Source organism: Rhinolophus ferrumequinum, chromosome 27 (assembly GCF_004115265.2).
Source record: "Rhinolophus ferrumequinum isolate MPI-CBG mRhiFer1 chromosome 27, mRhiFer1_v1.p, whole genome shotgun sequence".
Lineage (NCBI taxonomy): Eukaryota > Metazoa > Chordata > Mammalia > Chiroptera > Rhinolophidae > Rhinolophus > Rhinolophus ferrumequinum.
In genome coordinates this window covers 14,881,511-14,895,269 of record NC_046310.1, presented here as the reverse complement: position 1 = coordinate 14,895,269, position 13,759 = coordinate 14,881,511, and the positions used below count along the sequence as shown (strand labels likewise).

Genomic DNA, 13,759 nt, shown 5'->3' with positions numbered 1-13,759 from the left:
AAAGCCAAATCTTCACAGAGATTGTAGTCATTAGTTCTAATAGCAATGTATTATTCACATTCCTGCAAACACTTAGAGGTTTTACCTTTTTTATATTTGGTCCATTTGGTTGGTAAATAATAATACATTCCTACTAAGTTTATTTGCATTTCTCTGATTTCTTATGAGCATTGTTTCCTGTTTATTAGCCATTTGTGTTCAACCACTCTGAACTTTTTAAATGGGAGAGGAACACTGCATAATTTACTTGAGGACAGGGACTATTTTACTAATCTTTGTACCTCTAACATCTTATGAAATGCTTAGCATACAGTGGTTACTCAAAGGTACTTCTTGAGTGAATTGAATAAATGATTAGTAAACTATGAGCCTTTTGAAGAAATTTGTGACTTAACTCATTTTTGAATGCCTGAAAATAGAATGGTTTTGCAATATCAAACATGATATTTTTACTAGCAGGTTCTAGGGAGTAAAGAATAGACCAGGTTATTTTAATTTATGTTAATGCTGTAGGCTTCTGTAAAACTTGGGTAACTAACAAAATCTTTAATACTCATTATGTATGCTTTTGCAGTACTCATTTGTGTGATGCTTTCAGGGTGTATGCTACTGCGTAGAAAGATACTTATTTTTTCACAGACTGTGTCATCCTTTGTACCTTTGCTAAAAGATCATTTTAACAGCCATTTGCTTACCTGAATTGTATTTAAATTACTCTAGTTTTTAAAAACAGTTTCTTTTCCTGTTTTGTAATAGTGTTTTAGAGGATTGAAATATCTAGATTTCTGACCTTTTATATAAGTAGGATGTTATCCAGAGAAAGGTATACACAGAATTATTCTTTAAGAACTCAACTGGATTATAAATAACTTAATCGTCTGTGATGAAATGCTGTTTTTGGATTTAGGGTCAATAACGAGACAGAAATATAATGCTTATACTTTATTTGAGTGACTGGTTATTTGGAAGCCTTGTGAGTTGGGGAATGTAAAGTGAAGTAGAAGATATACTTGAACTGCTAAGTGTTAACATTCGTAGGCTGTTTTGTGATGTTTTCCAGCTCTAGCTGGCAACTAGCCCGCACTAGTCTCACTATTCTCTATCTATCTCTACCCTTCTTAACCAAGTGTTTCTGATAGTCTGATATAGAAACTAGGAAAGGGACGGGACACTAGTCTCAGATCACTGCACTGTTCCTTATGGTTTCCTAATATCCCTCCTACACTTTTGTACATAGTCTATTTGTAAATAAACTTTCCTTAAATTAGGATAATTTATTTCCTCTTGGGACCCTGACTGATACACACTGGCCAATCTCACAGTTTGTCCAGTCCAATTTGTTCAAAACGACTTACTTGGTCATTTGATCAGTGTTCACTTCCATGTGCCATGGTTTTCTCATTTGTTATTTTACATTATTTCATGTTATTTGGGGTTTAAAAATACATTTCTCCACCAAAAATGTATTTCATATGTAATAAATAAAGGAAATATATTGTTTTCTTATGGAAATTAAATGATTTCTTTTCAATATAGTTTGATGAGATTATTAAATACTTTGGCATAATTCTTAATCATAATTTGATTTTTTATTGTTTAAATAATAAAAACCGTTATTTATATTTAATTTGCATCACATTTCATTAAGAAAGTAATTAATGTTGTTTTTTTGTTTCAGCTAAACCATTTACTTCTAAAGTGAAACAGATGCGATTACATAGAGAAGACTTTGAAATATTAAAGGTGATTGGTCGAGGAGCTTTTGGAGAGGTAAGAGAGAGAATTTATGGAAGGTCTGCTAATTGTTTTGAAAGCTATTTTATACAGTCTGAAAAAATTTAACTGAAATATTATTTACTTGCTGTTGTAATTGATATGATTGATCAGAAAATGTATTAAAGTTTTGAATGAAATATTTCTACATGGGTTTCTTTCCCCAAGATATTTCTATTTTTCGTATATCAATGTAAGGTTGAGTATGTTTCTAGATTCTCTTCTGTTCCACTGGTGTATTTGTTTCTTCTTGTGCCAATACCACATTGTCTTAAATGATCTATTTTAAGAGTCTTGATATTGGGTGGTTCATGTACTCCAGGTTCCTCTCTCTCCTTCTTTATTCTTGGCCCTGTATATTTTCATATAATTTTAGAATCAGAGTTTCAATTTGTACTTACTCTTAAAAACCTACACCCACACATGTGTTGGAATTTTGATTAGGATTGCACTGAAACTGAAGATCAATTTATGGATAACTGACATCTTGACAATACTGAGTCAGCCAATCCATGAACATAGTATATTTCTCTATTTATTTAGGGCTTTATAAATTTATCTCACTAATGTTTATAATTTTCATTTAGTAGAGAGGACTTTTACATCTTTCAGCAGATTTATTCATAGGTATGTGATATTCTTTATGTTATTTTAGAATAGCATTAAGAATCAAAATGTCATATGTTTAGTATTGTTTTGCTCATAATACAGTGTGATTTCCGATGTGATCTAAAATTTTCAGTGTAACTTTTTTGATCTTTAGAAATTTATTGCTAAATTTCTAAATATTTAGAAGGTTTTCTAGTTACATATCTGTTATTGAGTTATATTGTAATTCCAGAGCAGTCAGAGAAGATACACTATGTGGTTTCAATCCTTTGATATTTGCTGTGCAGTGTTCTATAAATATCAGTTAGGTCAAATTCATTAATGTTGTTTAAATCTTCCACATTCTTACTTTCTTGTTTTCTCTGCTTGATCTGTCATTTCCTGAGAAAAGCTTTATTTTTTTCAGTTTTTACTGATAACAAATGCAGAGTTATTCTATCTTCCCGGTGATTAACTCTTTAATCATAATGGAATGATCCTTCTTATCTCTAAATAATGCTTTTTGAACTAAATTTTCCTTAATCTGATATTAGTAGAATGATTCTAGCTCTTTTTATTAGTATTTGCACTAAATAGCTTATTCCATCCTTTTAGTTTCAGCTTTCTATAACCTTATGGTACGTTTACTGTTAAGGAGAATATAGTTTTTGTTTTTAATCCAGTCTGATGATTTCTTGACTTTTAATTGGAGTGTAGTCAGTTGACATTTAATGTATTTACACTATCTATTACTATTTGTCTTGCCCATTCTGGATTATGTTTTTCTCAGTTTATAGATTAATGGAGTATTTTAAATTATTCTTTCCCCCTTCTATTAATTTCTTAATAGAAATTAAGAAATTTCTATTTTTCTTTCTTTTATTGGTTACACTAGAGACTGCCACATGTATCCTTGGTAAATTTGTATTTTGCCAGTTTTCATTCTACCTTTTCTTGCTGCTGTCATATCTTTTAGTTGTACATATATTTGAAATCTCAAAAATATGATTACACTGCCCTAATTTATTTAGATTTACTCATATAGTCACTTTTTCTCTTGCTCTTCACATTCACATACTTCTTTACATTCACATACCTCCGTTTGATATCATTTTCCTTTTGACTTAAAAATTCCCTTTAGTATTTTTGTGAGGGGTGTCATAAGTCTAATATTATTCCTTTATATCTGGATATCCAATTATCCCAGCACCATTTGTTGAAGAGATTGGTCTTTTCTCCATTGAGTATTCTTAGCAGCCCTCCTCAAATATTTGTTGACCGTATTTGCTTAGGTTTATTTCTGGGCTCTCAATTCTGTTTCGTTGGTCTGTTTGTCTGTTTTTATGCCAGCACCGTATTGTTTTGATGACTGTAGTCTCATAGAATACCTTGAAGTCAGGAAGTGTGATATCTCCTGCTTTTGAACATTCTTGTACATGTCTTTGGGAGATAGAAGCACTCATTTGTGTTTGATATAAACTTAGGAGTGGAATTGCTGGGTTACAGGGTAGGTATATTTAGCCTTCACAGATAGTGCCAGATAATTTCCCAAGTGGATACTAATTTATACTCTCACCAACAGTGTAAGAAGGTCTCATTTGTTCCACAGCCTTATTAACACTGGGTCACTTTATTTTATTTTATTTTACTTTAGCTATTTTTTGGATGGATGAGTATTGGTATTGAATTGTATGTGTGCTGCCGAAGCGAGCACAATTGGTATTGAATTGTGATTTCATTTTTCATTTCTTGATAACTCATAAAGTTTAGGCCATTTTCATATCACTTCATATAACTTGGATAATCCTTTTTCAGGAAGTACACATGTTGAGGGAGTGAGAGCAGGTAGGTAGGTTGTCTGACTTACTGGTATATTCTGGATGCAAGTCTTTTTGTTGGAGGGGTGTGTGTGTGTGTGTGTATGTGTGTGTATGTATGTATTAAATAAAATGCCTCTTCCTTTCTGTGGCTTGGCTTTACCCTCTCCATATGGATCTTTTATTGAAGAGTTCTTAGTTTTAGTGAGATACAATTAGTTAAACTTTTTTTATGGTTAGTGCTTTTTGTGTTCCTTTAAAGAAATTTTTTCTAACCCCAAAGTTATGAAGATATTTTCCTGTATTATCTTCTATAATCTTAAAAAAATGTCCTTCACATTTAGGTGTGTAAACCATCTGGTACCAATTATTTTGTGTTTTCTGAGGTATAGATTAAGGTTTATTTTATTCTTTGTGGGTTTCTCAGTATCATTTACTGTAAAGACTGCCTTCAGTACACTTGATTGCAAAGGAAATTTTGTTGTAAATCAACTGACCCTATATGTGTTACTCTTATTAATGTTTTAAATAGTTTTCAATGCAGAAGTCATGTTTCGTTAAATTTATTTATGGGTTTTTGATATTTGTTGAGCTTGTAAATGATACTTTTAGAATTCTGTTTTCTAACTTTGTTGCTAGAATAGAAAAACAATTGATTTTTGTATCCTGCTCTTGTATTTAAGGACTTTGATATACTTCTAATTTATAAACAATTTTTTTGAATTTTTTATGTACCCAGTCATTTTTGTCAGATGACAACTTTTTCCCTTCCTTTCCAATGTTTATGCCTTTTATTTCTTTTTCCTGTATTACTGCAATAGAGAGGATCTTTCCATAAATTGCTGAATTCAAGTAGTGAAAATGGAATTTTTGTCTGGTTTGTGATTTCAGGGGGAAGCGTTCAGTGTTTCATGAAGTATGAAGTTTACTACAGCTTTTTTATCTTTTAAATTGTTACTCTTTTTTAGGTTAAGAAAGTTTCCTCCTACTCCAAGGCTGTTGAGAGCTTTTAGTGTGCATAGGAGTTAACTATCAAAAGCTTTTTGTATATCTGTTTTGATGATATGATTTAAGTTCTATATTTGGTTAATGTGGGAATGACATTGATTAATTTTTAAGTATACCGATATTGCATTACTATATAAATCCAGTTGTTGCTGATACATTCTTTTAATATATAGTTGGGTTTAATTTGTTGTTTCGTTTATGTGCATGAGCAAGTTTGGACTTTAATTGACTCATCTTTATAATTTTCTTATATTTTTTAATAACATGTTTGGCTCATAAGGCAGTTTGAGAAGTGTTCTAGCTTTCTCACTTTTCTGTAAGAGTTTGTGTAAGATTGGTACTGTGTTTCCCCGAAAATAAGACCGGGTCTTATATTAATTTTTGCTCCAAAAGACGCATTAGGGCTTATGTTCAGGGGATGTCATCCTGAAAAATCATGCTAGGGCTTATTTTCCGGGTAGATCTTATTTTCAGGGAAGCACTGTATTATTTTTGTATTTAAGTATCTGGGATAATTCACTAGTGAAGCCATCTACACTAGGAGTGCAGTTTGTTTGGTTGTTTGTTTACATCTTTTGAGGTAAATTTTATATATGTTGAAGTCCACTAATTATATATGTATAGCTCCATGAGTTTTGAGAAGTGGATTCACCCTTATCAACATATAGAACATTTATATCATCCTAGAAAGGTCCTTTTCCTGTCAGTTCCCTGTAATTTCCGTAAGTGGGCAGCCACTGTTCTAAATTTTAACTGTGGGTTCATTTTGGCTGTTTGAAAATTCCATATAAATGGAATTGTACCACATGTACTCTTTCGTGTCCAACTTCTTTCACTCAGAATAATGTGTGTGAGATCCATCCTTGTGATTGAATGTTTAACATGTCCTTTTTATTGCTGAGTAGTATACTAGTTTATTAATACATGGCAGTTTACTCATTCAGCTGTTGATGAACATTTAGGTTGTTTCTAGTTTTTTGGCTTTTAGGAATAATGCTGTTATGAATATTCTTATATGAGTTTTTATGGAAATACGTTTTCATTTTCCTTCATGAATACCTACGAATGGAACTACTGTGTTAAATGATAGATCATGTTTAAATTTTTAAAAACCTGGCACACTTTCTTTCTCCAATGGGATTGTACCATTTTACGTTCTTACCAGTTCCATGTTCTCACCAATATTTTTTGTTGTTAGTCTTTGTAATTTTAGCCATTCTAGTGGGTGTGTAATAGTATTTCATGGTCTTAAATTGCATTGTTGTTTGGATTTATATTATATATTAACATAATGATTTACCATTGTTAAATCTTCCTTTGTGAAATATGTGTTCAAATATTTTCCTCATTTTTAAAAATTAGGTATTTGTTTTTTTATTACTGAGTTGTAAGAGTTCTTTATACGTATTTATAAATGTCCTTTGTCAGATGCATGTTTTGTCAACATTTTCTCAGAAGCTGTGTGGCTTGCCAGTTAATTTTCTTAAAAATGTCTTTTGACAAGCAGAAGTTTTAAATTTTAGTGGTATAGTTCTATCACCTTTTTTCTTTTATGGTTATTTTATGGTTATTTTCTGTGTTAATTTTTCTAAGAAATCCTTGTTTATGTCCAGGTTAAAAGATACTCACCTATGTTTTTTCCTAAAAGCTTTATAGTTATAGCATTTATGTTTAGATTGGTGATCCATTTCAAATTAATTCATGTATGATGTGAGATAGTGATCAAGGTTCATTTTTAAAAATACAGATATCTAGTTGCTTTAGCACCATTTGTTGAGGAGGCTGTTTTCCCTCTATTAATTTAGTTCCGCATCTTTTTCAAAAAAATCAGTTGACTGTATAACAATGGGTCTGTTTCTGCTTTTTCTATTCTGTTTCATTGATTGTTTTGTCTGTCCTAATGCTAATACCACATTGGCTTGATTCCTGTAGCTTTATAAAGTTTAGAGCATGTAATGAAGTCTGAGTGTAAGTCTTCCTTTGTTATTTTTCAAATTGTTTTACCTATTCTATTTTGCATTATGGTATTAATTTTGGAATCGAGTGTCAGTTTCCATCAAAACCTGCTGGTATTGAAATTAAGTTTGCATTCAATGGATAGATCCGTTTTGGGCAGTCTGACATCTTAATGATGTTGACTCTACTTGTTAGTCCATGAACAAGGTACTTGTCTTTGTTTTTTAAAGTCTTTTTTTTTTTTTTTAAGAATGCTTTGCTATTTTAGTGTACAGATTTTGTTCACATTTTGTTAAATTTATTCCTAAGTATTTTATGTTATTTTATGCTATGGTAAGTGACCTGTAAAGCAATTTTATGTTCAAATGGTATGCTGCTGATATGTAGATACACCACTGATTTTTGTGTCTGACTTTATTTTCTAAATTCATTTATTATTTTTAAGTAGTTTTTTTGTATTGGTTGCTACTTTCTTAGTTTTTCTAAGTAAATAATCATTGTTTTAGTATAGGGACAATTTCCTTTTCACTTTGCAGACTTTGTATCTTCTATTTCTTTATCTTGACTTACTGCACTAGTTTGGACCTGTAGTACATTGTTGAATAGGTGTCATGAGGATAGATATCATTCATTACCTTATTCCTGAACTTAGGGAGAAAGGATCCAGTGTTTCACTGTTAAGTATGATGTTAATTGTAGGTGTTTCTGTATTTGTCCTTTATCTGATTGAAGAATTTGTCTTCTATTACTAAATTGCTGAGAATTTAAAATACTAATTATTAATGGGTGCTGAATTTTGTCATATGCTTTCTCTGCATCTTTTGAAACAATCATATAGATTGGCTCTTTTATTCTGTTAATATGATGGGTTACTTTGATTGACTTTGTTTTAATAGACTTTATTTTTTAGAGCAGTTTTAGGTTCATAGCAAAATGGATGAGCAAGTACAGAGTTCCCATATCTCTGCCCCTGCACGTGGGTAGCCTCTCGCACTATCAATGTACCCACTAGAGTGGTACAGTTGTTACAGTGGATGAATCTACATTGACATCTTATCACGCAAAGTCCGTAGTTTATAATAGGATTCACTCTTGGTGTTGAAAATTGTATTGGTTTGGACAAATGTTTAATTACACGTATCCACCATTAATGTATCATACAGAATAGTTTCACTGCTTTGAAAATCTTCTATGCTGTGTCTGTTCATCCCTCTCTCCCCACGGCCTCTCCGTAGTTTTGCCTTTTCCAGAATGTCGTATTGTTGGAATCACATAGCCTTTTCACGTAGCCTTTTCACATTGGCTTTTTCCATGCATCTAAGTTTCCTTCATGTCTTTTCATCATTTGATAGCTCATTTATTTTTAGCACTGACTAATACTCCATTGTGTAAGTATGACAATGTTTGTTTATTTATTCACCTGCTGAAGGACATCTTGGTTTCTTCTAAGTTTTGGCAATTATGAATAAAACTACTATATACGTCCATGTGCTGGTTGTTGTGTGGGTGTAAATTTTCAGTTCATTTGGGTAAATACCAAGTAGCATGATGAATGGACTGTGTGGTAAGAGTATTGTTTAAGTTTTGTAAGACGGCCAGAATATCTGCCGAAGTGGCTGGACCACTGTGCATCCCCAGCAGCAGTGAACGAGAGTTCCTGTTGCTCCACATCCTTATCAGCATTTGCTGTTGTCAGTGTTGTAAATTCTGTCCTTTCTATTAGTGTGTGGTGGTATTTTATGGTTGTTTTAACCTGCAGTTTTCTAGTGATAGATGATATTGAGCATCTTTTCATGTGCTTGTTTACCATGTCTGTATATCTTCTTTGATAAGGTTTTTGTTAAGATTGTTGGTCCATTTTTAGTGGACTTATTTTCTTATTGAGTTTTAAGAATTCTTTATTTTGGATAACCTTCCTTTATCAGATGTGTCTTGTGCAGATATTTTCTCCCTAGGCTTGTCTTTTCCTTTTCTTTACATTGTCTTTCACAGACCAGAAGTTTTTGATTTTTTTTTCCCTCTTCTTCCACCTCCTCCCCCCACTCCGGTTCAAGCCATTGTTTCTCAGTCTAGTTGTGTAGGACCCAGCTCCCTGGCCCATGCTGGTATTATGAGCCTTGCGCTCCCCCGGCTGAGGCAGTCGGTCGCTGATCATTGGTTGGCTGCTCACAGCAGCTCACGGCGGCTCTCGCCAGCTGCTGGCTGCTCATGCTGGCCCCTGGCCACTGACCTCTCATGGCAGGACACGGTAGCCCACAGCAGCCCATGGCAGCTCACACCAACCTCTGGCTGCTCACAGCAGCCCAGCTCCAGGGAGAGCCATTATTCACAATCTTAGCTGTAGAGGGTGCAGCGCACTGGCCCATGTGGGGATTGAACCGGCGACCTTGGCGGTGCTCTAACCACCTGAGCCACTGGGCTGGCCTGAAGTTTTAAATTTTAATCAAGTCTAGCTTATCATTTATTTCTGTCATGGAGTATGTCTTTGGTGTTGTATGATTATTCAAATATTTAAACTAATCCTTGGGATAAACTCCATTTGGTCATGACTTACTATCCTTTTGAGATACTACTCTATTCAATTCTCTGTTATTTTTTATTTTCATATCTGTACCATGGGGAATGTGACCTATGCTTTTTTTAAATAATGTCTATGTCAAATTTTGACATTAGAGTTATGCTGGACTTACACAATTAATTAGGGAATGTTTGCTCTTTTTCTGTGTTTTGGAAAAAAATTGTGTACATTTGGAATTATTTTTTCTTAAATATTTGATAGAATTTACCAGTCTGTACTTGGCTTTTTCTTTGTGGGGAATTTAATCCTAATAATTTAATTTCTTGATGGTTATAGAGCCATTCAGATTTTTTATTTCATCTCGTGTCAGCTTCAGGAGGTTGTGTTTTTCATGGAATTTGTCTACTTCATTTAAGTTTCCAAATGTATAAAGTTGTTCTTAATATCCCTTTGCTGTTTTTTTGATATCTATGGAATATGAGGTGATAATCCTTATTTCATTGCTGATATTCATAATTTATGTTTTATTCTAGTCTTGATTAATCATGTTAGAGTTTTTTCAGTGTTACTAATTATTGAACAAAACCACTTTGGGTTTGTGAATCGTCTATATTTTGGTTTCTTTTAAACTTAATTTTTATAAAATAAAAAGTTATTTTTTTTATCTTTGTTGTTTCCTTTTCTACGTTTTTTGAATTTAATTTGCTCATCTGTTTCTAGCTTCTCAAGGTAGAAAATTGGATCTTTGATTCTTTTCTATTCAACTAAGGCATTAAAGGTATAAATTTCCCTCTGAGCAGGATTAGGTGCATCCCACAGATTTTGATGTTATATTTTCATTATCATTTATATCAAAGTACTACTTAACTTCGTCTCTGATATCTTCTTTCATTGATGAGTTACTAAGTATATTGTTTACTTTTAATAATTTGGGAGCTATGTGAGTTATTGTTATTGACTTCTACTTTTTCATACTCTAACTTTTCAATAATTTTGAAGTTTATTGAAATTTGTTTTATGGTCATAATATTGCTTATCTATCTGAACATTCCACATGCACTTAAAAATGATTTTTATTCATTTTTTGAGAGAGGGGTATTGAAGTCTTCAAGTATAATTTTGAGTATGCCTATTTCTCCTATAGTTCTGTCACTATTTATTTCATACATTTTGAAATTCTTAATAAGAGCATACACTTTTGCAGTGTTCCCGATGCATCACCCCTTTTTTCATTATGGAATGCTTCCTTTTATGTGAGAGAATGTTCTTGTCTTGTAATCTAATTTTTCTCATTAACATAGCCGGCTTTCTTATGGGATGAACCTTTTACTTGTTTGCCATTTATGTTTAAAGTGAATCTTTTGGATTGCATGTAGTTAGGTTTTGCATTTTTTGTACATTCTGATAGTCTATGCACTTTAATTGGACTGTTTAGGCCATGGGTTGACGAGCTTTTTCTGCAGCGTGCCAGACAGTAAAATGGTTTGTGTGGCAACTACTCTACTCTGGCATTGCAGTGTGAAAGTGGTCCTAGACAATTTGTAAATGAATGGATTTAGTTGTGTTCAAATAAAACTTTATTTATACAACAGGCCATAGTTTGCTGAAGCCTGGTGTAGACCATTTATAATTAATACATTTATAAATATAGTAGACTTAGATATGTCATTTGTTGTTTCTTTCCTATTTGCTTCATCCTTGTACCTCTGTTGCACTCTTCCTGCCCTCTTTTGGGTTATTTGAATATTTTTAATGTTTTCTTTCAATTTCTCTGTTGACTCTTTTGCAAGAAATCTTTGCATTATTTTCTTAGTCATTTCTCTTTAATATGGAGCTTCCCCCCAACTCTTAGAATTTATCATCTTTTAAGAAGTGTCACAATATTCTTGTTCATCACAGAAACATCAGTGTCAATGTTCTTCTTGCTGATAACTTTGCTCTCTTTCTTCCTTTCTGCTAGTGCATAAGCCAGAGGGTAGTATCAAGTAAATTGCCTAGACTTAGAGTCAAACACAAATGAATTAGAAACACACACACACACACACACACACACACACACACTTTCTGTCCAAAAGTGTGTATCAATCAGGCATAAGAATTGGAAAGGAAGAGTTAATCTTAATTTGCAAATATGATATTACTTATCTCAAAAATCCAAGGTAATAACTGAAAACTACTGCAAATTAAAGAGGTAAGTCAATAATAATTATACATATACAGAAATCATGAACTTTTATGTATATAAACAACCACAGTTGGAAGATAAAAGTATTAATTATTTCTAAATTAATTGATTAAAGAATTCCAGTACATAACAGTAATTATTAGACTGATTCTGAAGTTTATCCATGAAAATAATTAAGAATCATCAGAAAATCTCTTAAAAAGTGGAATAATGAGACTCACTACATGTTAAAATATGTTATAAAGCCTCAGCAAATAACACATGAATAAGAAATTCAGAAATGGTCTCAAATACACATAGGAATTTAATATTTGCTAAAGGCAGCATCTCTAGTGCAAAAGAAATAGAATTTTTAGTAAATGGTCTTGGGACAACTGGATAGTCAATTGGAAAAGTCTTTTTGTGGATTTAAGTAAAATCCATATTACATATCAGGACAAACTACAAATGGGTCATATGTTCAAGGGTGAAAAATCAGACAAATGCAATACAAGTATCCAATTATAGCTTGAGTAAACTGTGCTATACCGGCACGATGGAATGCTGTACAGCTGCAATAAAGAAAAAATTTGCTGTACCCCAGCAGACAGACTCCAGGTTATATTGTAAAGTGAAGAAAATGAGATGCGGGATAATGTGTATAGTATACCATCTTTTGTTAAAAAGAGGTAGGAATTTTGTGATTCATACTTGTATTTTCATAAAGTAACATTTTACAGGGACAAGAAGAAATGGGGTACATGTAGACAAGACAGGAGTGGGAGTGACCCTCCTAAGTGGAAACCTTTTTCTTTTTGTTTGATTTTTGAAGCATTTAGATATATTATCTATTTTAAACATCATTAAGAAATTCTTCCAGGTTAAGATGATTTAATCTGTAGGTTTTCATGAATCTTTTAAGGAAAAAGTAATTCTAAATTAAACTTCCCCAGATAATAGAAAAAGAGGTACCACTGCCCAACTCCTTTTATGTGGTTAGAATAACCTTGTTTCTAAAACCTGACAGTATGTTGAGTAAAGGAGGAAACACAGGAAAGGATGCAAAGGATTTGATTTTATCACAGAAGTCAGGATATTGGTTATCTCTAGTGGGAGGGTGGAAGTTGTGGTCAGGTTGGGGGCACTTGCGGGGTGGAATAGGGTTTCTGGGTTACTGCAATGTCCTGTTTTTTGATCTGGATTTTAGTTATATGTTCACTTTATAAATGTGTTTAACTCTACGTTTGTTTTCTTCATGTTACAATCAATTCTAAATACCAAATTCTTTTTAAAAGAAGCTGTAATGTGGAATGTATGTTCATTTAGCAAATTAGCTTTAAAATGTATAAAGTAATAACTGAATAGAATTTGCATAGGGGAATACAAGAGCTTTCAACGGTTTAAGATAGAGCTTCTAACACTCTGTTCTCAGAAATTGGCAAGTCAAATAGATTAAAAAATGAAGTCTTAGAAGTGTTTATTTTTTGAAGGTGAAACTTTTTAATGGCATAGTTATTCCATTCTGTGTTAAAATGATTGGTAGAGTAAAACAGTGATTTTTAAAAATGGTAAAAATCGGTTTCTCCCAAACTAGTTTTACCAAGGAATTAGAGGCCAGTCAAATCTATACCTGGTAGGGACCACCTACTTTTGTTTTAAACTATTCTATTGGGATTTATATTCTGCAATTAGCACAGCTGTTTTAGCCAGTGTTACAATTGTTCATTCACGTGATCAGTTCATATTCATTGCTAATAAAACTTCCGTTAAAAAAATAAAAATCAAGCTACAGAAAAGAACAGAGAAAGTATGTAATGTGGGAAGATTCAACAGATTTAGAGACCCCCAGGACAAAATGGTTTTCTTCGTTTAAAGGACTGTCTACTGTGTCTCTTAACTTAAACCAAATCTGAAAAATAACTACTTGGTAAGAGG

The 13,759-nt window shown here is 32.5% G+C and overlaps 1 protein-coding gene across 12 annotated transcripts in view; it reads left to right on the top strand.

Annotated features, from left to right (window-relative positions):
* The window catches only part of CDC42BPA (CDC42 binding protein kinase alpha), a 197,866-nt gene that overhangs the window by 34,178 nt on the left and 149,929 nt on the right, over nt 1-13,759 (top strand). For all 12 annotated transcript variants that reach the window (XM_033099455.1, XM_033099454.1, XM_033099452.1 and 9 more), the window contains one exon: nt 1,679-1,770. In XM_033099455.1, coding sequence (XP_032955346.1) covers nt 1,679-1,770 — 92 coding nt within the window. The remainder of the gene's footprint in view (nt 1-1,678; nt 1,771-13,759) is intronic.